Here is a 26,840-nt window from a genome sequence, read left to right as displayed (position 1 = left end):
AACCTCACGAACTCAAATATATAATTTACTCTCAATTTCATGCCCAAATTCGTGGTCAAAATTCAAAAATACCAATTTCTAGGTTTTCTACCAAAACCCCAAGTTTTCACTAATTTTCCATGAATTTCCATGTTAACATATATATATATAAAATCCAAGTATTTAACTTGCAATATGTGGGAATCACTTACCTTGACATGGATGATGAAGGTGGAGCTCCAAAATCGCTCCTAGGTCGCCTCCCATGGAGGAAATGAGATGAAGTGAGCCAAACCCATTTTTGCAAACTTATACACTGCCCAGGCGATCCTTCTTCGCGTTCGCGAGCCCACCATCGCGTTCGCGATGAACAAAATTCTCAAAAGTCATTTCCAAACTCTTCTCAGATAGCCGCTAGTATAATGGCCATAACGTTTTGTAAAAAACTCCAAACGACAGATGGTTTAATATTTTGAAAACTAGACACCAAGATCTACAACTTCCATATTTTGGTCATCTCTCCATTCCTTATAGATTTTGAGATATAAGCTGCCAAAGTCAACCCTGTGCAACACAAATTTCTTCTTCATCTTCCTGGATAGCCTATAGTGTACCAGCCATAACTTTTTGTACATAAATCAAAATGCTAACTGATTTACCTTTCTGAAAACTAGACACAAAGTGCTACTACTTTCATTTTTGTATCATCTCCAAATTTCTTATAGATTGTGAGATATGAGCCTACGAAGTCAGACCTGCGTAACAGAAATTTTCTTCTTCGTGAACGTGATGATACGCTATAATTACGTATTTTAGTTGATTATTACACTCTAATTTACTGCACTTTAATTGAGTTTGAGCTTTAATCGCTAGTGTTTTGCACTAATGGTGTGTTTTATGCCTTGTAGGAGTGATTCCGAGCTATGTAGATATTATGGAATGAATTCAAGTGATTTGGAGCTTTAAAGTTTGAGTGAAAATTCAAGGAATTAAGCCGGGATCGTGTTGGGGGGTCAACAGATGATAGTTAGAGCAAACGAAGACATCAGTAGGCAGATTGCGCACTGTCTAGTAAAATAGATATCACGTTTTTCTCAGAACTCCATTTTGGCTCCCCAATATATGGTTGGAAAGTTAACTCAAAGGGCTACAACTTTCATGTTTTACGTTTTTCCAAATTCGGAACGGAACAGGGTGAAAAATGCGCGAACTCGCGCGAGTTAAGGAGTTGGAGGCAGAATGTCAGAAGTCATGCGCGAAGGATGCGCGAGCTCGCGCTAGTCACTCGGGAAAAATGTCCCTTTTCACATTGGAGAAGGTATAATTGTTTGGGCCCAACCCTACTTGGTATATATACATGGAAAAACGGTATTTTGAGAGGAGGAGGACGTTTTTGAGAGGAAAACACAAGCACAGAGCCGCCGTGGAGGCCGGGTTTCATCTTTTCTTCCACCAACTTAGTCTTTTTATGTTTCTTTGTATGATTTGTTGTTTTGCTACCATGTCTATGTGGAGCTAAACTTCATGTTCTAGGGTTGTGGTTCTTTCATGACTATTGTTATTCGGATATTGGTGTTAATTTCTTAATTTATCATATTGGTTTATTTATTTAATCTTGCACTTAATTATTTGATTCCTTGATCACCAATTGAATACTATCTACGAATCTAGAGTTGAACTCGAAAGTGGGAATTCTAGATTGCATATAGGATTGAGTAGAGCAAGTTCTTGAACCTGGGCCTCGGGGAACAGATTCGCGGTTAGGATAAACATATACCTAATTGCCTTGCTTGGTTAATTTACAGGAATTATAAATGCGTTCTTGTTGATTCTAACTCCATAGATATATAGGCGTTAGGTTAGCTTGAATAGGCGAGCAAGAACTCGACAGATTCTTATGAGCAATATTAACCCTGTCAACCAATAAACTCGATAAGTTAGTTAGTCAATTCAATTGAAGAATACAATAGGAATGTTAGATAGCCCATAACCCTAGATCGTTGTCATTACATTGATATCATAAAAATCTGCTCTTTCTCTATCCAAAGTTCATTATTTGTTTTTATTTATTTTAATTAGTTTAGAATCAAATACTTCTAGGTTTAATTCTTGTATAGATAATTAGGATAGTCTAATTTAGTTAATAGTTAATCACAAGTCCTCGTGGGATCGACATACGACTTTTAGTCACTTTATTACTTGATGACCGCGTATACTTGCGTGTGCGTTTGGGAGCAACAAGTTTTTGGCGCCGTTGCCGGGGACTTAGAAATTAACTATTTTTCTAGATTAGACTTTAAATTTTATCCTTTTTTTTATATACTTTTATTTTTACAAATATTTGATATTTTTCTCTTAGTGTGTTCCTAGTTCTCTCAGCATGACATCTGGGGATGAAATATACGGAGGTAAGGCTATTGATGAAGACTCTTGGTTGACAAAAGACTTTTATGGCTCGTATTTTTGGTCTTGTCATGACCTGACTTCTTGGAGGTCTGAATTTGAATATGGGAGTAAGGGTTGGTATTGGGAAGAATATACACGATTAAGGGAATATGAGGAACGACGTTGTCTTCTAACAACGTTGGTGAATGATTGGTCTAAGGAGAGAGATGAACTTGCACATAAAATTGATAATTTTAGCTTGGCTGTGCATAACTTAGATGCAGATTTGAGTGCAAAGGTTGATGCCTGTAACGCCCAACAATTTAATAATGAGTTGTGTGAAGCTGAAAAAAATCTTCTAGACCAAATTGAGGAGCTAAAACGAGAATACCAATCACTAGACCATGTTTTTCTTGAGGATGCCAATATTGAGAAGAGTGCTCTAGAGTCATATGAGGGAGTAGATAACATTACTTTGGGAGACTTGAGTGTGTGTAAATATGGGGATGCAAATAGTAGTAAAATTCATGAGTTAAGGCGCATTAGACCTCATTCCAATCATTTTTCCACATTGTGTTTAGATAGTAAGATAGTAATCGAGCCATCTGAGCAAACGAAGGGGTCAAAGAGTGAGGATGAGAGCGCCTATATTCTTGAATTTTTTGTGCCAAAAAGCAAAAATTACATTCCTCATCTAAAGGCCGAGAAGTGCAGAGTGAAAAATTTATTACTTGGCCTGGTTATCTTTGTAGCCCCACCAAAGGAGCATAGCCGCATACTGGATGCCCTATTAGGGGTACAATTCATAAGTTCAAGGTGGAGGCAAAAATTGGTTCAAGTCGTGTCGCAACTTTAAATTAGGCGCTTGTTGGGAGGCAACCCAGCTTTACTGCTTTCTTTTATTTTTATTTATTTTTGTTTATTTTATTTTTCTATCTTTGTAGCGTTTTTTGTAGGAGTAAGAGCATGGAGTCAAAGCCAATAGGCGAATGCAAAAGCGAGCATGTGTTTGAAACTGAGTGTGAGGTACCCGCACAAGGGATCATACGTGGGAGAAGTCTGAGTATCCCGTGAGCTGCTAATGCTTCGGCCTTTGGCCTACCAGGGAGTCTCTTTTTCCCTCTTGTTATTTTCAGTGTGCATTGAGGAAATTGCACAATTTTAAGTGTGGGGTGAAGAGATTGTCTGGGTGATTTTCTGTGCTATGTTAGCTTAGTTATAGTACTCGTTTTTAGTATAGTAATTTTTAAAAAAAACGAAAAAAAAATTGAAAAATTTGGACTTTTCCCGACGATGGATTTTGTGGACAGCTTTCTTGAGGGATTAAGGTCCAATAAAAAAAATGAAAAAAGGGTGAAAAATAGAAAAAATCCAAAAATGCGTCTTTTTTTTTAGGTAGCAATAATCCCCCATGGTTTTTCTTTGTGCAACGGTTCTTTTCCATGGGATGTAGTTTGAACCGGGTAGTAGTATTTTTTATTTTTATTTTTAGAGTAGTTTAGAATTTAGGGAATAAATGGAGGAAGAATGATGAACCTAGGCGCCCTTGACTTGTTTGATAGTAGCATATTTAGGCTTTGGCATGTGTAGTATCTTTCCTATGATTTGAAATTATTGATGATGCCTTGCTTAGTTGGATAGCATGTCTTGTGATGCCTATGTCTCGATTTCTTGACTTATGTTCACTTTGTGCTTCATGCTTAATATCTCGTGGCTCCGTGAATACTTGCATTTGTTTGAGAGTCGGAATGAGACCGTTCTTAGTGAGTCATGTGCCATGTGTGGTGAGGTTTTTGTATAGTCTATGTATTGTACTTGTGTCTAGAACTTGCCCGGTTTGTGAGTGGAAGCGAAATTTTAGGTGATGCTCGGTTTGAAAAATGATTTTAGGCTTTCTTTGATCTTTTTGAGCTTAATTGCTTACTACAAATAAAATTTATCCGTAATTAACCTTTTGAGCCTATAGACTTTTATTTGGCACCCACATTACAAGCCTATACCCTTTTTATTCTTAATTGACATTGTTTTGATCCATTTTCCTCTTAAAGCACTTTTAATTGTGAGCTGAACGCTAAAAGAAGTAAGAAGGAACTAAGCATGGGGTGGCTTTTGAGTGGAACCAATAAAAGGAAGAAAGGTGCACTTATTTTTTTAAAATAATACACCACTAGTGGAAATTGAAAAAAAAGAATAATCTGGAAAAAAAGAAAGAAAAACAAATAGAGATGAATACATTGTTGTCTTGTTCTTGATAGTGGGTATGAATTAATGTACTGATTAAAGAAGAAGGGAGCATTTTTGGGGTGATATTGTTTGTGAAAGTGAAGTGGATTGAAGAATTTATACTTAAAGTTGATTATGTAGTGTGTTAAAGTGCTTAGGAGGGTTAGTCACTATTCCTAAATATATCCTACCCGTCCCTTAGCCCACATTACAACCATGAAAAAGACCTAATTGATTTTAGATCGAGCGAGCCTACATTAGTAGAGATTTACATTAAGGGCAAGCCTATGGTACCAAGTGCATGCATGTGACTTCTTTTGTGAGAGTGAGAGAGTTCTTTGATATATATATGAGTCTTTAAACTATATTTGATCATGAGATTTGATTGTGTGGATTCAACGTATTCTCTTGTTCTTGTTGTGAGGGAACATGGCTTCATGAGGGATAGGTAACGTTATTAGACTTCTCTACGATGTTGGGTATTCAAGCCATGAGTGCATCGTGACATTGAGTCGGTTTTTGAGGCTAGAATTGTTGTGATCATGTTGTCTTTGATGTAAATAATTTTTAAGAATAGTATGAGTAAAAGAGAATTGTTGCATATGCTAGAGTTTAATTGTTGCTATCAGCCATAATCATTGGTGTAGTGTGCTTCGAATATGTTAAAAGCTCATAGATAGAGTAAATTTTTGGTTGACTAGAGGACGAGCAACGTTTAAGTGTGGGGTGTTGATGATAGGCTATAATTACGTATTTTAGTCGATTATTACACTCTAATTTACTGCACTTTAGTTGAGTTTGAGCTTTAATTGCTAGTGTCTTGCACTAACTGTGTGTTTTATGCCTTGTAGGAGTGATGCCGAGCTATGTAGATGTTAAAAAAAAGAACTCAAGTAATTTGGAGCTTTAAATTTTGAGTAAAAGTTCAAGGAATTAAGCCGGGATCGTGTTTGGGGGTCAATGGATGATAGTTAGAGCGAACGAAGACTCCAGTAGGCATATTACGCACTGTCTAGTAAAATAGACATAACGTTTTTCTCAGAACTCCATTTGGGCTCCACACTATATGGTTGGAAAGATAACACAAAGGGCTACAACTTTCATGTTTTACGTTTTTCCAAATTCAAAACAGAACAGGGTGGAAAATGCGCGTCAATAGCGCGATCGCGCTCAGGTCGCGCTCGTCAAGCAGAACACTGGGCCACTAGCGCGACCACTAGCGCGACCACTAGCGCGATCGCGCTAGTTAATCCCGGGAAAAATGTCCTTTTTCACATTGGAGAAGGTATAATTGTTTGGGCCCAACCCTACTTGGTATATATACATGGAAAAACGGTATTTTGAGAGGAGGAGGACGTTTTTGAGAGGAAAACACAAGCACAGAGCCGCCGTGGAGGCCGGGTTTCATCTTTTCTTCCACCAACTTAGTCTTTTTATGTTTCTTTGTATGATTTGTTGTTTTGCTACCATGTCTATGTGGAGCTAAACTTCACGTTCTAGGATTGTGGTTCTTTCATGACTATTGTTATTCGGATATTGATTTTAATTTCTTAATTTATCATATTGGTTTATTTATTTAATCTTGCACTTAATTATTTGATTCCTTGATCACCAATTGAATACTATCTACGAATCTAGAGTTGAACTCGAAAGTTGGAATTCTAGATTGCATATAGGATTGAGTAGAGCAAGTTCTTGAACCTGGGCCTCGGGGAACGGATTCGCGGTTAGGATAGACATATACCTAATTGCCTTGCTTGGTTAATTTACAGGAATTATAAATGCGTTCTTGTTGATTCTAACTCCATAGACATATAGGCGTTAGGTTAGCTTGAATAGGCGAGTAAGAACTCGATAGATTCTTATGAGCAATATTAACCCTGTCAACCAATAAACTCGATAAGTTAGTTAGTCAATTCAATTGAAGAATACAATAGGAATGTTAGATAGCCCATAACCCTAGATCGTTGTCATTACATTGATATCATAAAAATCTGCTCTTTCTCTATCCAAAGTTCATTATTTGTTTTTATTTATTTTAATTAGTTTAGAATCAAATACTTCTAGGTTTAATTCTTGTATAGATAATTAGGATAGTCTAATTTAGTTAATAGTTAATCACAAGTCCTCGTGGGATCGACATCCGACTTTTAGTCACTTTATTACTTGACGATCGCGTATACTTGCGTGTGCGTTTGGGAGCAACAGAACGCGAAGAACAAAATCCCTGAAGCCAAATCCTTCTTCGCGAACGCCAGAGGATCCTCACGAACGCGAAGAACAACACCAGACACCAGCATCAGCTATAGCAAAACAGCCCGAAATGATTCGAAACCACCCCGAAACACAACCGAGGCCCTCGGGACCCCATCTAATCACACCAACTAGTCCCATAACATAACACGGACCTGCTCGAGGCTTCAAATCACATCAAACAATGCTAAAACCATGAATCGCTCTCCAATTCAAGCTTAATGAACTTTAAAATTTCAAACTTCTACATTCGATGCCGAAACCTATCAAATCACATCCGATTGACCTCAAATTTTGCACACAAGTCATATTCGACATTATGGACTTACTCCAACTTTCGCAATCGGAATCCGACCCCGATGACAAAAAGTCCACTTCTGGTCAAACTTCTCAAAAACCTTCGAATTTCTAACTTCAGCCAAATGACTCCAAAATTACCTATGGACCTCCAAATCCACTTCCAATCACGCTCCCAATATCAGAATCACCATACGGAACTATTTCCAGACTTGGAATCCCAAACGGACATCGTTAACACTAAAATGCACTTCATCGCAAATTTATGAAATTCACCCAAAAATGCTAACTTCCACAATAGGCGCCGAAATGCTCCCCGGTTATCCAAAACCCGATCCGGACATACGCCCACGTCCCAAATTATCATACGAACCTGCTGTAACCTTCAAATCCCGATTCCGATGTCGTTTACTCAAAAATCCAAATCCTTGTCAATTCCTCCAACTTAAATCTTCCGAAATGCGAATTATCTTTCCAAATCAACTACGAACTTCCCGGAATTCAATTCCGACCACGCGTACAAGTCTACCTGAAGTGAAGCTGCTCAGGGCCTCAAACTGCTGAACGGCGTGTTAGGGCTCGAAACGACCTGTTGGGTCGTTACATTCTCTCCCACTTAAACATACGTTCGTCCTCGAACGTGCTAAGAACTGCAGTGGAGCTGTCCGAAACCACTGCTTAACACCTTGAGCACCTACCTGTGCTACCACAGCTCAGTTGAGCACATTAACTTGATCAAATCTGAAGATATTCTCTTTTATTCAAACAAATAAGCTTAGAACCCAGTTCCAACACCCAAAATTCTCTGCCAGGCCTGCTTCCGACCTACGAATACCGTAACAATCACTACACGATGTACCAGAACATGACTGCATACCTTTGCTGAATTCACACTCTGCACTGCATAACTCACATAACCATAATATCATCCTCTGATAACGATAGGCGAAATTCCACGAATCTGATGCTCCCAATGCACCTCATGACTTATATAAGTCTTGCCCCAACTTTTGCAATACCGCCACGACGGAAGAGATGTGTAGAAATTCATTACCGACTGTCGCGTCAACATATCATTGAGTCTATACTCCTGCCAAGAACCATCACCTCATTTGAATCAATTAATGGTATTTGCTCTTTGATATACTTCATATAATCTGATCGCACTGATCCTAGGTCCAATAATCTTGTCTCACCCAATACGAACTGCTTCAGGCAATAAGCCACCCCAGACATGACCAAAAGTCTCATATGATGCCACAACTTGCCAATAGGCTACAAGCTCAAACGTGATACATAAGGAAAACGAACTCTGGAAAGGGCTACTAAACCAACGTAACTAATTAGACAACCGAAAGGTGTCATGAACCTTCCTCAGGAAAATGGGAAACAAGACACACAAAATAGAGTATAAGGGACCGTACTCAACATCACACTGTTGCAACGCAACCCGATCCAAACTACATACCCGTGGCGGCGTGCCACCCGATCCACATATAAAATCTGTATAAGGAGATACATACCGAGCTAGAGTGCTTATTACTACAAAATACTGAATATCGGCCACAAGAACGCTAAGCGCATAATACCATCCCTGGGGAGACAGATAGCGCCATACGCTACAAAACTCAAGCATAACTGAGGTGCGATATATGATCTGAATTTCAAGAGCCATCCTGCTCACATGACACCATCGCTACGCGGAACCTTAACACGTAAGAGAATTATCAAGTCGTTTCACAACTCACATGGAACAATATAGTATTAATTGACAGTCCAACGTTCGAATACTCCTCCATAAGGAGCGCTATGCTGAAATGAACACATCTGGCCTGATATAGAGCCCATATTCATATTTAAATCCATCTACAGACCACGAGTCGATTCTGATCGTACCGTACTAGGCTTATAACCTTTCAAGGGTCCATAATAACCCCTCTTTTCCCATAACACCCAAGAACAACCATCATAACCGGGACAAACTTCCACGGTCCAAACCAAATGAACCGAGCGCCCTCCAGGCATAAATTCTCAAACAAGTGATATTACCATATTCTTCATACTTGGTTTAGATCTTCAATCAATCAAGTGACTACATGTCACACTTATACAATCTTCCCGTGGAATACACTCCCACGACCCCACGCACCAGGTAACAAGTCTGCACATCCATACCACCGGCCATACAAATGTTGTAAAGCAAATCAAGAATCCGTAACCAGGATGCAAAGCCTCTTACACAAACACCGATCTCAGGTGATGCTGAAGACAATACCAGCTTACTCTAAACATCCAAATCCCTTTTTTGCTCATCCGAGCTCGTGACATTCTTGCCAACACCAAATCGCAACCTTGATCCTCACTTGCAAACTTCATACCGCTCACTGCACCTAACACGCCAATATGCGATAGTACGAGTATTTCACCATAATCCCTGAACCACTAATAGGGTAAACAATTTATCATACAGAAACCTTTTACTTAACTCATTCCAAGAGAACCATAGCAACACACGAGTGAATCCTTATAGCCGTAGAACATGAAAATCCTCAAGTAGTGGTCTAAACCACCATAACCCTTCCGAGATCCGCCTACACATAACAGGCCATAATACTTGAATACTTCCAAATAAAATCAGTTACGACGGTCGTCGAGCCTCGCACGTACCGCCACCACTATGCCACTTCAACCGTGGCTAACCAATCTCACTTCTTATAATTCATCCTTAACTTGCCTTAGAGATAATAATAGCTCCATTCCTTATATCACAAATCTAAATCCGCACTCATCCTGAGTGGCCCCATTCCACGAGATCACATTGTATCCAAACCCATGAACCGTTTCATACCCTCCTTGCACGCACATTCGCGTCTTCAACTGATACACCCATTCTGATAATTCCCCTACGAAAGTCATTTCCTCTTTTTCCTCCCAATGCTACACTGCAAGTTGAAAATATCATAGAACCTTCCGAGCCTTCTATCATAATCTGTTACAAAAGCTCAATTCTTAATCATACTGCGGGCTTGAATCCTTAGGCACCGAGTAACCTTTGAATTTACTAGGACCGTTTTTGAGAGCCACCCGCTCTGGCTTGGTCCTGAATATAATCAAATTCAAGGCTCCGCTGGCACATGAACACCCATTTTAATAAAGCACCCGACTGAATCACTTCCAAAGCCTGAACATGAGTCAATAAGGCCAACTATAGCATACCTTTATCAATTCCTTTGCTCAAATTACCACTTATGTTCTTTTCCCTTAGCTGAAATAACTCACCAATATGTCGATAACCCGAACCTCACAAGTAGATAACCATGAAACCCAATCGTAGGCGGTGGGACTCTCCCACTTAGCTTGAAGCCACTATATACAACTCTGGAACCCACCAAGATTCTTTCTTCATTGTTGACATGATCTTGTACAACCAACCCGCCAAATTCCTCGAAGCCTTCTTGTTAACCATTCCATGAACACTTTGAATCATTAGCCGCGTTCACATATTCTACCTCTCACCGGATAGCCAGTAGAATTCTTCGTAGAAGCTTCGTCAACCACGCGGTCGCTGACCTGCTCATAGGAGATAACCCACCTGGGAAAATTACATGCCGACATCTTCCAACGTCGCTGCACTGGTTACACTTACTGAAAAATCAGTAACCCATCTAAAGTCATGTTTTACCCTTCTTCATATGAAGCAACTCCTTTCTGTTACACCCAATTTCCCGCCATATGACAACCAATATTTCAAATCAAGCCCGTAGACCCAGTCACTGACCAACGTGAATCCCAATTCACTCTAAACTCCTCCCAAGGCATGTAGTCATCCTACCACAGAATCCATGTGCTAATCTGCCACTCTCCCACTTTGGTCAAACTCACTCCTTTAAGCAACTACTCAACTCTGTCTCCCACACTTGGCCTTACAGGGGTTTAATCACCACAAGACACTTCCCACATGTCCATCCCCATCCTTCGTTGCCCAGTTGTTGCCTTAAATTAAAATATATCTTTGTAGCACTTGAACCAATAGATCGTTACTCCGTCAATACAAACCTGAACATTCATGGTCCAGTTGTCTTTCCTCCGCCGGAAATAAAACACTAAATCTCTGAATCATGCATTGAGTAAACCTCCTTCCAAGTCAACCACTGCTCCAACACATAAACAAGAATCCTACCATTACATCAATATTGTGCGGTAACAACCCATGAGCATCATAGTAACCTGTGCATAGCCTCAAAGCTCTCAGAAGTACAACTACTGAGCTGAAATAACGGAATATCCTTCCACACGGCGACGATAATAGTCCAATCAACTATGCAGGGGGAAACATCCCGCACCACATCTGTAGTACCATTACAATTCCTCAAATTCCCAATTTATAATAAGAGCTTCGCGTCGCATAAGATTGAGTAGGAAAGAAACAAAGGCATAAACCTCAAAGGAATCAAATCACACGATGAGGAATCAAGAAGGGAAGTGCCCCAAACAATCCTATAGCCTCTCGAAGATAAGTACGGACGTCTCCGTACCGATCTGCAAGACTCTACTAGACTTGCTCATGACTCGTGAGACCTACATGAACCTAGTGCTCTAATACCATGTTGTCACGATCTAAAATCATTTCCTTTATACATTAAACAATAAATAATGAAATTCACAGAAATAAGATGATGTCTTTAACAAACTTAATATTGAACAATCCCATAATCATCCCAGAACTCGGCGTCACAAGTGCATGAGCTATTTCTAGGAAATCAAATGAAGTACAATAACTATTCGAAATACAAATTTGGACAGAAGGTAAATACTATACACTAGAAGAGACTATGCTGGCTGCGGGTCGCCTCGAGAGATGCAGCTCACCTAAGTCTCAGTATCATCTATGCTGATATGCCCATTAGGCCGCTAGAGGTACACGTGCCTGTGTAACAAAAATGCACAGCAAGTGTAGCATGACTACAAAAACAACGTGTACTCAGTAAGTATCCCGTCTAATCTCGAAGAAGTAGAGACGAGAGGTCGACTTCGACACTTACTAGTGGTCCAATAATAATATACCAATAATATAGTAAATAGAGGATTTTCATAAAAATGGTTGTAACTCAATAGCATGAGGCAAATAAACAATTCTTTCGTTTATAGGAAATTCCCAAATTTATTTTCATCATTTATACATTTATTTCAGGCTAGGGAGTATAATTATCAACATCTATGAATCTCAAGGCAAGCAATACAAGCATGCGCAAATCATGCCGAGGTCGTACAGCCCGATCCAACAATATTTAAACTGTGCACTGCCAGAGGGTCGAATGGGGCAAGCCATAGATGCATCTATTACCCCGCTCGCGAATCATACATGCGACGCGGTCAAATATAAATAAACAATCACCCCGCTCGCGAACCATACATGCGACGCAGGTACACATAGAATCACACACTCAAACAGTCAATCAAGACTTCATCAGGGAAACAATTATTCAAGGAGGTGTCAATTTCTCCTTTACAAGTCGAGAAAATGAAGTTTAACTCTTTTAGAAAATCATTTACCACTTCGATACGATTAAAGCAATTTAAACTATCAATAAGGTTACAATTATTACAAGTAAAGCATGCTTTTGGGTCCTAGACTACCCGGACATAAGCATAATAGTAGCTATGCACAGACTCTCGTCACCTCGTGCGTACGTAGCCCCCACAAATAGAAGCACATATCCAATAATTCACCTATGGGGACAATTTCCTCTTACAAGGTTAGAAAGGAGACTCACCTTGCTCCGAAGTTCCATAACCGGCTTCCCAAGCCCTTCCGACAACTCAAATCGATGCACCACGCTCCAAAACTAGCCAAATAATGGGCAACCAATGAAAATATACCCTAATACATATAACAACTCAATTTATATAAATTCCCAACTTCGATCTAAAAGTTGACAAAATCACCCTCGGGCCCACGTGCCCGGGTTCCGAAATATTTCGAAGATAAACTTTACCCATAACCTCACGAACTCAAATATATAATTTACTCTCAATTTCATGCCCAAATTCGTGGTCAAAATTCAAAAAATACCAATTTCTAAGTTTTCTACCAAAACCCCAAGTTTTCACTAATTTTCCATGAATTTCCATGTTAAAATACATATATATAATCCAAGTATTTAACTTGCAATATGTGGGAATCACTTACCTTGACATGGATGATGAAGATGGAGCTCCAAAATCGTTCCTAGGTCGGCTCCCATGGAGGAAATGAGATGAAGTGAGCCAAACCCATTTTTGCAAACTTATACACTGCCCAGGCGATCCTTCTTCGCGTTCGCGAGCCCACCATCGCGTTCGCGATGAACAAAATTCTCAAAAGTCATTTCCAAACTCTTCTCAGACAGCCTCTAGTATAATAGCCATAACTTTTTGTACAAAACTTCAAATGATAAATGGTTTAATATTTTGAAAACTAAACACCAAGATCTACAACTTTCATGTTTTGGTCATCTCTCAATTCCTTAAAGATTTTGAGATATAAGCTGCCAGAGTCAGCCTTGTGCAACACAAATTTCTTCTTTATCTTCCTGGACAGCCTGTAGTGTACCAGTCATAACTTTTTGTACACAAATCCAAATGCTAAATGGTTTACTTTACTGAAAACTAGACACAAAGTGCTATAATATTTATTTTTGGACCATCTCCAAATTCTTTATAGATTGTGAGATATGAGCCTCCGAAGTCAGACCTGCGTAACATAGATTTTTTTCTTCGCAAACGCGAGAACATGTTCGCGAACGCGAAGAACAAAATCCCTGAAGCCAAATCCTTCTTCGCGAACGCGAAGAACAACACCAGACACCAGCATCAACTATAGCACAACAGCCCGAAATGATCCGAAACCACCCCGAAACACACCCGAGGCCCCCGGAACCCCATCTAATCACACAAACCAGTCCCATAACATAACACGGACCTGCTCAAGGCCTCAAATCACATCAAAAAATGCCAAAACTATGAATCACACTCTAATTCAAGCTTAATGAACTTTTGATTCAAACTTCTACATTCGATATCGAAACCTATCAAATCACGTCCGATTGACCTCAAATTTTGCACACATGTCATATTCAACATTACGGACCTACTCCAACTTCCGGAAACGGAATCCGACCCCGATATAAAAAAGTCCACTTCCGGTCAAACTTCTCAAAAACTTTCAAATTTCTAACTTCAGCCAAATGACTCCAAAATTACCTACGGACCTCCAAATCCACTTCCGACTGTGCTCCCAATATCAGAATCACCATACGGAACTATTCCCAGACTCGGAATCCCAAACGGACATTGTTAACACTGAAATACACTTCATCCCAACTTTATAAAATTCACCCAAAAATGCTAACTTCCACAATAGGCGCCGAAACGCTCCCGGGTCATATAAAACCCGATACGGCCAAGTCCAGAATTATCATACGAACCTGTTGGAACCTTCAAATCCTGATTCCGAGGTCATTTACTCAAAAATCCAAATCCTTGTCAATTCCTCCAACTTAAAGCCTCCGAAATGCGAATTCTCTTTCCAAATCAACTCCGAACTTTCCGGAATTCAATTCCGACCATGCATACAAGTCATAATACCTGAAATGAAGCTGCTCAGGGCCTCAACCTGCTGAACGATGCGCTGGTGCTCAAAATGACCGGTCGGGTCGTTACATTTTCCAACTAAAGTATCCCATTCTTTCCATGTACCTTTGAGGCTGTCCCATTTGTTCTTCAACTTAACTTTATCATAGTTTCTTCCAGTTTTGTCATTAAACTTTTGCACCAGATTAGACCATCCTAATCTACTGAAGTGAGTTCCAGGACGAGTTCCTGCTAAAATTTCTTCCACACATATATTTAAAAATAGTTCTGTAGTTTCTGCATCCCATTCAGCCTTCTCGGAGTTGTTATCCAGTGTCATTTTCTTGCTCATTTTCTTTCATGCATTTAGAACACGTGGTTAATAATAATATTGAACATGTGGTTAATAATAATATTAAACAAATAGAGAACTAAATAAAAAAAAAAAGAGAAAGATACAAAAAATAAGAGCATCAAGGGAAAAATTAACTATTAATCACTCATATTATTAGAAATCAGTGTTATCCTTGGTACATGCAAGCAAGTTAAAAAAGAATAAAAATAAAAGTACATACTAGATATTGCGTATAATAAATTGGTACACTACAAAAATAACATACCTTATGAAAAAAGTACTTGTACTGGTTGTTAGTTTGTTATTTTAAAGAGGAATATGAGACAAAGAATAAGAATCTACACAAGAAAAAGGGAGAAGAAGTCTATTTATAGTAATAGATAGGACTTTTCATTTTGTATAAAGTATTCAAGGAGATGAATCTATTAAAGTTACTGGGAGAATTCTAGGAGATTTATTAATTTAGTGAAATAAAAAAAAAATAAGATTAGTCAAAGAAATCAAAAACAAGAAAAGTCAAAAAACAATTTGAAAAGTTACAAGATGATTCATATATTTGATATCTTTAATTTTTAAAATAATGGTAGAAATTAAAAAAAGAAGAAAAAAGAACTATTCAAGCGAAAGAAGCAAAAACCAATGAAAAGACAAAAAACGAATTTGAAAAGTTTACATGATTCATGTATCTGATATATATATATATATATATATATATATATATATATATATATATATATATATATATATATATATATATATATATATATATATATATATAAATTTATGGTGAGAATAGTTTTGTCTTGAATAAATTAATTTTCTGCTTCTGCTTCTGCTTCTTGGAAGAAGCTAGAATTTTCTGCTTCTTCCCAAAAGCAGAAAAACTGCTTCTGCTATTGGCCAAAAGTACTTTTTTATTTTGGCCAAACACATTAAATTTTTCAAAAAGTACTTTTTTGACCAAAAAAAAAAGTACTTTTAACCTCCGAGAAGCTTGGCCAAACAAGCTCTAAGTTTGGCCTTGAACTTGGTGGTCCAGTTATTGGTTGATCTTAGAAACATCAGATTAAAAGGGATTGAAATGTTCTACTTTGAGAGATAAGATGCACGACTGTTATCTATTTAATACTATAAAAAAAAATGGACTGCATTAAAATCAGTGGGCACACCGATGATAAAGATGATCATCAACTCTATTATTTTTATTGAGTTCAAAAAATACATTCCATGATTTGAGAGTAGCGGCCCTCTGACATAGTCCTCGATGAAGTTAGGAACCATACATAGAGCCCATTTGGCCAAGCTGCTAAAGCTATTTATTCTTAAAAGTACTTTTTTTTTAAAAGTGTTTTCTCCAAAAGTATTTTGGGAAAAAATAATTTGTGTTTGGCTAATTCATTTAAGAAGTAACATTTGGTAAACAAATTATGTTTGGCCAATCTTTCTAAAAAGTGCTTTGAATATCAAATTACCAAAAAGGATAGTACCAAGATCTTATAATTATTTTAAATTGAAAAATGAACTTAATTTTTTATCGTAAGAGACTTTATTATTTTTTATCTTATTTAATTAAAATATAAAATATAAAGTAAACATACATATTAAAGATTTAAATCAAATAACATATATAGTTATACCAAAGCATATAATATTATCTAGTATAATTACTTATTGTCATCATTCAATATGAATTAGAAGTTTATTCCATAAATTACTATATATAGATAATCCACCATGAAATAATAAGCAAAGTCACTCACACATGATAATATTTTTCAACAATTTCATCTCTAGTTCTATCACACAACGCCTCCATATTACTAGAACATTTACCTTGCATTTCTAAAGGAATACCATAAGGCCCATCTCCTTCCTCAATCTTTGCAGTAATGTCTTCATTAGCATAATAGTTGAATTCCTTATCGGTAGAAGAATGTTCAAAATTTGATCACGCCCAACTATGCCCTCTAAAAAAGGACTCTGCAAACGTTGCAAATATAACCCGAGTATTACGCCCAGGGTCGAATCCACAGAGAGTTAACCTATCAATCACTATCTTTAGACCCAATAAACTCTTCAGAACCAGCTTCCCAGATGTTTGAATCACAGTTGAAGGTTGCTTTACTAACTATGATTGCAAGTAAATTAAACTGCTGTAAACTAAAATGCTAAGGTTGTAAACAATGATGAGAAGAAGTTAAGGCAATGATTTCCCCTATTGAAAGAATCCCTTCTGTTTATGCTCATACAAATTTACCAACACATCTCTATTAATCATGAACGCTCATCTTACCGTAAATCTCTCCCAAGTAATCACAGTAATATACTAATTGCACTCTCCCGAGATACACTAGCTTACTTTATTTAGCACAATTCACTTTAGATTACACCAAAGGCTTCGTTATCCCTAATCCCGCCTTTAAACCCGCAATTATAGATTCCTCTTATACTTTGGGAGTGGTGTTGTTCAACAATAACCTAAATATGCACTCTTTTCCAAGTTATGCACACTAAATAGGCACAGCTAATTGAGGATCCTGTCAATTAATTACAACAAGCACAAAGTTGAACAAATAGAGATTGAAACTAGCAATTTGTATTCACACAAACAAGATGTTCATCCCCCAATAGGTTCCATCAAAGCCTTAGACAAAGGATTTAGCTACTCATGGCTATGGGAAAACAAACTAAGATAGAATTCATCATAACTAGCAATAAAAATCAAAGAAAAGAAGAAAGATGTTTTGGGTGATCTCTCACAATTGTTTTCCTTGCCAAGATACTCTAAAATTCAATACATGCCTCTCTTGGGCGAAGTCTTGTATTTAAAATAGGGTTTAGGTCTAAAAATCCCGTATTTTACACTTTAGTCCCTGAAGTTTTCTGCTTCCGCCGCGGTTCTGCCGCGGTCGCGGTCAAACTGCGGCCAAATGCCTTCTCTGAATCTTATTTTATCCGCAGCTATCTTCCACCGCGGTTCTACCGCTGTCGCGGTGGAACCGCGATCAAACCATTTCTCTGAATCTTCAGGCCTGTTTTGCGTGGTTTACTTGGGAAATTTCACAGTTGGCCTTCCCTGATCATATATCACCTGCAAATCATGAAAAGCACTAATAAGAGCATTTTGTTATCACTTTTATCATCAAAACTATACAAGAAGGTGGTTATTTAAGGCGTGATTATAGTTTAATTCACCTATTATCAGTCGTCGAATGAAATTACGTATAGCCATGGTAGTTGTAACAAGATGAGTCTAAGTGTCAAACTTGAAAGATGGCATTGAACGTAAAATAGAAATAATTTCAATTATATAAAAAATTAATTGTAAAAGAAATAGTTTAGTATGTATAAATTCAAATTCAAAAAGAGTAACTAATTATTAACAACACATAATTTAAAATTTAAATTAAAAAAAAAAACTAAGTATCACCTACCCTAACTGACTTTGTACTAAATTGCCAAGTGACCTATTGTGAGACTGTCGCATGGTTTAATGTGGATGCATTTTCTTCTTCTTTTAATAATATATAGATTATGCGATGCAATTGTAAATTTATTACCTATTTATAGGTAATTTTCACAAATTAGATTTGATAACTTTTTTAAAGATTTGGTAATTAATGGCCTATAACAGAAGAAATTATAAATAATTAATTGTAGGAAGAGAATTGATAATCCAAAGAAGGATGTAGATAATTTGCTTTAGTGTGAAAAAAGAAGAAAATAATTTGAAAAGTTACAAAAAATTACACAAAGAAAAAAATCAAAAATAAGAAAAGTCAAAAAAGAATTTAAGAAGTTACAATATATTCATATATATGATATCTCTAGTTTTAAAAGAAGGGTCGAAACTAGAAACAAAAAATAAAAGAAAAAGCTTAAGCTAGTAAGAGATAATTTGAAAAATATAAATTTATGGCGATGATAGTTTTGTCTTGAATAAATTAATTTTCTGCTTCTGCTTCTGCTTCTCTGCTTCTTCCCAAAAGCAAAAAAATTGCTTCTGTTGCTGGCCAAAAGTACTTCTTCGTCTTGGCCAAACAACTTAAATTTTTCTTAAAGTACTTTTTTGGGAAAAAAATACTTTTGACCTCACCAAAGCTTAGCTAAACGGGCTCTTAATTTGAAAACTAACTGTATTTTTATTTATCAAATTTTATGTCATATTTCAGTTTTAGTTTTGTCCACAATATATTAAGGATGAGGAGGTAGAAATATGTAAGAGTAAATTAATGAAGCCTCGGTATTTATAAAAATATAGAGCTGTTATGTCTAGGGCAGTTGGAAATGGGTAGGCCGGATAAAATGTTTAGGCCGGTTAGGTAGTTTTTGCAACTAGTTTGGGTAATTTTAGGTAATATTTTAGGCCTAAATATGTATTTTTGTAGTTTTCCCTTAAAAGGCGCTATGTCTAGTTATTTATATGGGATCATATTTTCAAAGAAATAATGTGAAATATAGACATTATATTAGCACAAAAGTGAAGACAAAAAATAAAAAATTATCCCAGAAAGCAAAGTGAAAGAGACACGTGGCAGCTGAACACTAACTCCTCATCCAATCATCAACAAGCACACACATTATTTTATCACACCCCCAAACCAAAACCAGAACTCCACTCAGCCACAGATCGACTTTATCCACCACTTTTCCATTTCAATGGCCGGTTTAATGGAAACTATTGCAGTTGCTCGCGCCTCTGCTCTGCCGTCGGTATCGTTGGCTCCTGTCGCCGGTTCTTCCTTCTCCGGCCGTCGGTCCTCTGTTAGATTTTCTGAATTCAAGGGGCTTAAGATCCAGCAGACTCGTTCATCATCAGTGTCCTTCAGCTCATTTTCTAAATCTGTTCCGCGTAGAGGAGGAATTGTTTGTGAGGCTCAGGACACTGCCGTTATAGGTCGTTATTTCTTGTCATCCCTTTAAATTTACTGTTTATTATATTGCTATTTATGTTTGCTGAATAGTTGAGATTTTTTCAATTTTTTCAATTTTTTTGTGCTTATGCTTTTTTGAGCTGATGGTCTATTGGAAACAATCTCTAACTCCACAAATTAGGGGTAAGGTTTGTGTACACGCTACGCTTCACAGACCTGCTACGTGGGCTTACACTTATTGTTGTTGTTGTTGAAATACTTAAATACCCAACGAGTATTGTAAATGGTAGAGAGCCTTGTCATTGTGGCGGAGCCAAGTATAAGTAAGGGGTTCAATTGAATCCCTTTGTTAGAAAAATATGCTGCACAAATTGGGCAAAAATGAATTTTTTTTAAGAATTGTTGGATCCTCTTTGACATAAGAGAAGAGTCTACTCTAGGGGGTTTGAATGTGCTTTAGGCCACAAGTTCAAATCCTAATCGTGACATTCTAGTATTAATTTTGAATCCTCTTGTATAAATTTCTAAGTTTTACCACTAGCTATCATGATTCACTGAGATTCAGCCATCTACAACTGCCACTGTCAATTATTTACCGGATAATATTACAATGTTAAATTTGATAAAAAGTCAGTTCCAGGACATTCAAGTTGATAGTTCAACTGCATATAAAGAGTAAATCAAGTTTCTATGAACAGAGTGAAAATCAAAGTGAGGAGTGGAAGGGCAACTAGAATTACCGGATGCTTGTAAATGAATTAAAGTAAATCCATTACTGTGAAATGGGAAAATTAGTTTGGAGAGTGTAAAGGCTAGTAACATCTACTAGTTTAAGAAGCTTGAGCAAACTATAAGTAAAAGAAAGAAGTTTAATGACTCTTGGAAAGGAGGTCAATTAGATGATAACTAACTCTGAATAAGCAACTATTGCTTAGATACTCTGATACTTTCTCTTTGACTTTGTGGAGCTACTTCAGATTTTGGGAATCAGTGTAGTTTGCTTCATTCCGTACTTACCTTCATTCTTCACCCAAAAGGGGATGAATGACTTGTGCTTTTTGTATGAGTGCAGGGGGTGCACTTGTAATATAAATCGTCCTAGCTAAAATAGTTTCATACTGTGTTGTCAAATTTTCATTGTCGGCCTTCTGACTGATTACAAGGAGAAATAACTAATATATTCTCAAAAGGAGTAATAACTAATATAATGCATCAGTTTCCTTTTATTGTTAATTTTCGGTTGGTGTGTACTAGCAGAATGCAAAACATCTCGGGCTGCTAAAGCAGTTCGTTTCTCAGCATCTCCATTATTTTGTCAGCTTCTTTGTGTGTTTAACATGGTCACTGGAAAATGCAGTGCCTCCTGTTAATGATCAAACATGGGAGTCACTTGTGATTGGGTCTGATGTGCCTGTTCTAGTTGAATTTTGGGCTCCATGGTGTGGTCCATGCCGAATGATTCACCCGACAGTTGATGAACTAGCACAGGAATTTGCTGGCAAGTTTAAATTCTACAAGGTGAACACAGATGAAAGTCCTGCCATTGCAACCAGATATGGGATCCGAAGTATCCCAACAGTCATGATTTTCAAGGATGGAGAGAAGAAAGATACAGTTATTGGTGCAGTCCCCAAAACTACCTTGACGACTTCCATAGAAAAGTTCTTGTAAAATGTTACATATGTAGATATGTTCTTTGAGAATTTAACCATCTTTTATTTATATTATCACTCTTTGCCTTTGGCGCAGCAAGAATTGACATGATCAAACCTGAGATGCGCCTGTATATAGTTGTGTTATGCTATGTTTCCTCTTCGGCATTATGTTAGTTATCTATGTTTCTAAAATACTCGCTCATTAACTGGTATTTTTGTGTCCGGAAAAGGGTCAAAAATACCCTCCTACTATTCGAAAATGTTCACATATACTTCTCGTTATACTATTGGTCCACAAAAGCCTTTGACTTTATAAAATTGGTGCAAAAATACCCCTTTGCTGATAGGATCCTCCACTATCACAAAATTATCCCACGGCCTAACATATCACTGAGGTGAATGTCACATGGCATGCTACCTTATGACATATCATTGAGGTGGATGTCACGTGGCATGCTACCTTATCGCACCTATCTCATTTTAACCCTCCCCTACTTCTTCCACCACCACTTCCCTCTTCACCCAAACACCACCATCACCTCCTCCTTCACCATGCACCTATTCTTCCACCCCCATCAAACCACTAGTCCTGACCACCATTCTTTCACCAAAAATCAGAAAATGTCATTCTTTCACCAAAAATCAAATTGAATCGAAAAGTTTGGTTTTTTTAATAGACTAAATCATATTAAATCAAATGGTTAGCAAGCTTCTTTGACAAGTTTTTGATAGACATGTTTAATTGGTTTGAGCCAGTCTGTTATGTTTTTTACTCAAATGATGTGTATATGTACAAATTATGCATATAATAAGATTAAACTCATTCTAAACTCACTTATTATAGATCTTGAAGTCACTTCTAATATTATATATAGCGATAGTGCTAACTCAATAGCAAAGCAGAGTTGGCCACTGAGAATATGTTCTAACTTCTAAGCCGCGCCTACTCCTTTAAAACCCCTCTAGACTTGGACCATGGGCTAATGCCTTTTTTCTTGTTATTCCTTCTCCTATAATCTACCCAGCTTTTGTAACATATATAGTTAAACTCTCTACCTTAATTTTGTTAATGTTATAATTAAGTTTTTATCACTTTTTCGGTTTAAAGTTGATATAGGACTCTATGATACTAGTAGTTATTAAGTTAAAGATGCAGCTATTCCCATTCCACCAATTAATGTTAATTTCAAGTAATTGTTTTTTGAAGTTTGTTTGGGTCGATGAAAAATCCTTTTCTTCCTACTGGCCTCTATCTTCCTTCTAGCTTGATTACAATTCGGAAAAAATTTAGAGTTTAGAAAAATTTTCTATGCCTACCCACTGAGGTAACACCCCACTTCAATTTTGATTCAATATGAAATTAATTTTAATTTTTATTTTAAAACTTGTAATCTTATATCTCCATTTGTAATACCCTCACTTCCAATCTCATAATTCTTCTTCCCCAAAGCGATTTTCACGATTCTATCCCCGAAACGACTTACCGTCATGAAAACATAATTATAATATTTAAACCAAAAATATCTACCGTATAAACAAATAAATTAAGCATGTGTTGGTAAGTTGTAAAGCTTGAAATTAGTCTAATTGTTTGCAAATTGATATGAATAAAAATGTATATAACTTGTTTTCCCTCAATAGTATGACATTAATTAAAATTTTCATTATAATATATTTTTTTTGTTGGGGGGGGGGGGGGGGGGTTTTCATTTTTGGCCTTTAAGAGGTTTTTGCCTTTTTGGGCTTCACTCAATCCTTTGCTATAAATAACTTTCTATCTGATTCGGCATTTTTGGGTCTCATTACCAATCACACTTTTCATTTATATTATCTTCCATTCACTCATTTTCTAATTCCTACCAACACTACCCTTTTTCCTCTGTAGCGGCTCCCTTTCATTCTCTGAGGGCATTTTCATCTGTCGGTGGTATTACCTTTTCCCTTCTTCTTTCTCATTTTTGATTTCATTTGTTTTCTTACTGCCTCTTTGATCTCGTTTAATGCATCTTTTTTAATGCTTGAGTTTGATTATAGTTCTTCTTTATTTTAAATTTCAGCGAGAAGTGTTTTGGCATTCTTAATTGATTAATACTATGTTAGTTTTCTGTTTTATTCAAGATTTTCCCCTTCCCGAAATAGAAAGTGCGGAATTGCAGTTTGATCATTCGATTTCAGGGTACACCTTAAATTGGAGCTATGATTTTACATATCTGTGGTTAGAAAATCTATCAGTAGTTTTTTAATCCTAGCATTAAAAAGGATGTAAAATGAGGAAATAACTCGAAGAAATAATGTTAAAATGCCTGCAGAATACTGAAAACCTGATATTTGGGCGTTTGGCATCTTTTCTTGTATGGGAATAGAAAGGAAAATTTTGTTACTCTTCATTTGTTGCCACTAACCCCTTTTGGCTAATTAAGAGATTAATCTGACTCTCTCATTAGAAGGGGAGCCTTGGAGCAACGGTTAAGTTGTCTTCTGTGTGGCCTGTGTAGGTCATGGGTTCGAGCCCTGGAATCAGCCATGTATATTAGGATATGCTGCCTACATTACACCCCCTTGGGGTGTGCCCTTTCCGGACCCTGCGTGAACGCGTGGTGCTTTGTGCACCAGGCTGGCCTTTTAATTTGACTCTCTCATTAGAATCCTGTGCGCTATTTTGGTTTTGGAGCTTTTGTAATGAGGCATTTAGAATAGAGCACTTTGACAACTACTACTATGCCTCAATGCCAAACTAGTTATGGCCGAAAGTGGATCAAAAATCCATTGAATTTGAAGTTTGGTTTCAAAAATGACATGAACACCAGTAAATTCTCCCAAGTTATTAACAAGAAACTGGAACAGTAACACGGCGATATCTTGAACCCTATTTTCAAATGTAAACCGGAAAATCTAAATGTTCAGTCTGTAAATCTATCCTAAAAGCATCATTATAGGTCGAGAATGTATATTTGTATGAAGAATATTTACTATAGGTTGAGCATTTATCATGTATCTTTCCTTCTTATTCTAGGGTACTGCTTCCCCGGACTAGGTAAGAGCTAGGATGTGGATAAGCAATTTAACTTGTTTATGAGCTTCCAACATTCTTGCACAAAACATTTCTCCAAAAAAATATTATTCTTCAATTAATGGCAACACAAATGATACATGCTCAATGTTTACTGAAGATTTTGGCCTATAACAATGTTTTTAGAATAGATTTACACACTGCATATTCAGGTATTTCTTCTGATCTGGACCAGTTAGTTTGACAGACTGGACATTTAGGATTTTCTTCTAATCCTGGTGTATACTCTTTTATATTTAGTGAACACAGAAATGAAAACAGAATTGGTACTTGGGTGTTGCGCTTGGTTTGGGGGGGGGGGGTACCATCGTTTTTATGTTATCTGGCATGGCATTATATTTCCATCTGATTCCTTTCATTTCTATGTGTGCCTAAAAAGAATATTGAGAATGACTAGGACACATGATAGTTTCTCACAGAAGTGCATTTTTCAAATCCATTTATCCAAATGGAGTGTTTGGGTGGTTAAGCTGATAATCTAGGTTTATCTATTTAAATTTGGGAAGCAACAAGCCTTTTTTCTCTTTTTTATACAACTTGAACTAGTAAGTAAATCTTTCATTGATTGGTTCAGAAAGGACAGACTCAAGCTAAAAGAAATGAAACATTGTAGGGCTTTGTTTAGTGCTCGAATGGAGGGTCTTTAAATGTGACTAATGTTTTGTATCCAATCCATGCCGCTTACTTTCATACTCTCACTCCTATTTAAAGCTCAAAAATAAAGAAAAAAAGGAGAAAACAATGAGATGCTTTCCTGGTTATCTTTTTAATTTTGCACACCAAATGAATTAACGATCGATTCACCAAATCGGAAGTTGGTTACTCCCATTTGTACATATCATGTAGTTTTGCTGATAAACATAGATGTTTCATTTATGTGGTGCATTTTTTCAGGTGATTAATTTATTTTGGAATTTTGTCTTTTAACAGCTTTCATGCCTATTACCCGTGTTGGATCCGATGAAGATGTTTCTTTTAAGAAGAGAAACTCAGTTACCTCTGAAATTGCGGCGTCCTGTTTTGATTGCAACATCTGCCTTGACTCAGCACATGATCCCGTAGTCACACTCTGCGGTCACCTCTACTGCTGGCCTTGCATTTACAAGTGGATCCAGATTGAGAGCTCTACACCAGGATCCGAAGAAAAACCTAAATGTCCAGTGTGTAAAGCTCACATCTCGAACTCCTCACTGGTGCCTCTCTATGGCCGTGGGACATCATCACAAGAGTCTGAATCCAAGAAGTCTCAAGTTAACATGGACATACCTCATAGGCCTCAAGCGATTGGGACAATCGCACCGCATAATTCACTGTCTCCAACTTTTCACGTAAATCAGCAATTTCATCAATCTTCTGTCAATCCTCCACAACGGTCATTTCAACATTACCGCCCATACTTACCCCAAGCCTTTGGTAGCTATGCAGCTATGGCTCCGTCTAGCTTTGGGGGCACTGCAGTGACCAGTTTGTTCAGCCCAGTGGCCGGTGTATTTGGAGAAATATTTTCTGCGAGAATGTTTGGAAGCTCAGGCGCAAGATTAATTGCTTATCCTCATCCCAGCCCTTACCTCATCCGGGGAAGTGGTAGCCCTAGAGTGAGAAGGCAAGAAATGCAGGTGGACAAATTTCTTAACAGATTGTCCATCTTTCTTTTCTGCTGCTTTATCTTGTGTCTCCTCCTGTTTTGAGGGTCATATAATGTTCCTCTTCGTCATACGTATGTACAAAATATGTGACTGTGCTTACAACAGTCTGGGAGTAATTCATAGTAGAAAATCAGACTAATTTAGAGATCTAATAGAAATAGCTTTACACCATGCAAATGTTGCTTTATTCCCTTTTCTTTATGCCTTTTTGGCAAAAGGATATATTGTTCTTCAGAAGGTGGTAAGACAATTAAACATGCTCTGTGTTTGTTCTATATTCTGTTAATGCATTAGTTGCCATTGCAGATGATAATCATTTTGCTTGTCTTGGCCCGACATTTGTTCTATAATAGAACTTCGGGTTTTTTCGTATGTATACGAAATTTTAAACTTATTTACCTGGTTTTAGCTAGATTTTCTGTTTACAAAAAGTAACTAAAGTTTTTTATAAAATATATACAAATCCAGTCAGAAGCTACAATTTGTATACAA

The 26,840-nt window shown here is 37.2% G+C and overlaps 3 protein-coding genes across 3 annotated transcripts in view; 2 read left to right on the top strand and 1 right to left on the bottom strand.

Moving 5' to 3' along the window:
* The window catches only part of LOC109227656 (L10-interacting MYB domain-containing protein-like), a 17,428-nt gene extending 2,340 nt beyond the window's left edge, over positions 1–15,088 (bottom strand). Inside the window, exon 1 of the mRNA XM_019392857.1 lies at positions 14,764–15,088. Within this exon, the coding sequence (XP_019248402.1) occupies positions 14,764–15,088 (325 nt within the window). The remainder of the gene's footprint in view (positions 1–14,763) is intronic.
* Positions 19,689–21,800, top strand: LOC109226649 (thioredoxin-1-like). The gene is made up of 2 exons (XM_019391469.1): positions 19,689–20,000; positions 21,335–21,800. The coding sequence occupies exons 1-2, from the start codon at positions 19,763–19,765 to the stop codon at positions 21,646–21,648; spliced, it is 552 nt and encodes a 183-aa protein (XP_019247014.1). The 5' UTR covers positions 19,689–19,762; the 3' UTR covers positions 21,649–21,800.
* On the top strand, positions 23,412–26,634 carry LOC109226648 (E3 ubiquitin-protein ligase RMA1H1-like). Its single transcript, XM_019391468.1, has 2 exons — positions 23,412–23,559; positions 25,633–26,634. Exon 2 carries the CDS (start codon positions 25,638–25,640, stop codon positions 26,388–26,390), a length of 753 nt encoding a protein of 250 aa, XP_019247013.1. The 5' UTR covers positions 23,412–23,559; positions 25,633–25,637; the 3' UTR covers positions 26,391–26,634.

The sequence above is a fragment of the Nicotiana attenuata genome, chromosome 6, assembly GCF_001879085.1.
Source record: "Nicotiana attenuata strain UT chromosome 6, NIATTr2, whole genome shotgun sequence".
Lineage (NCBI taxonomy): Eukaryota > Viridiplantae > Streptophyta > Magnoliopsida > Solanales > Solanaceae > Nicotiana > Nicotiana attenuata.
This window is presented reverse-complemented; position numbering and strand designations above follow the sequence as displayed.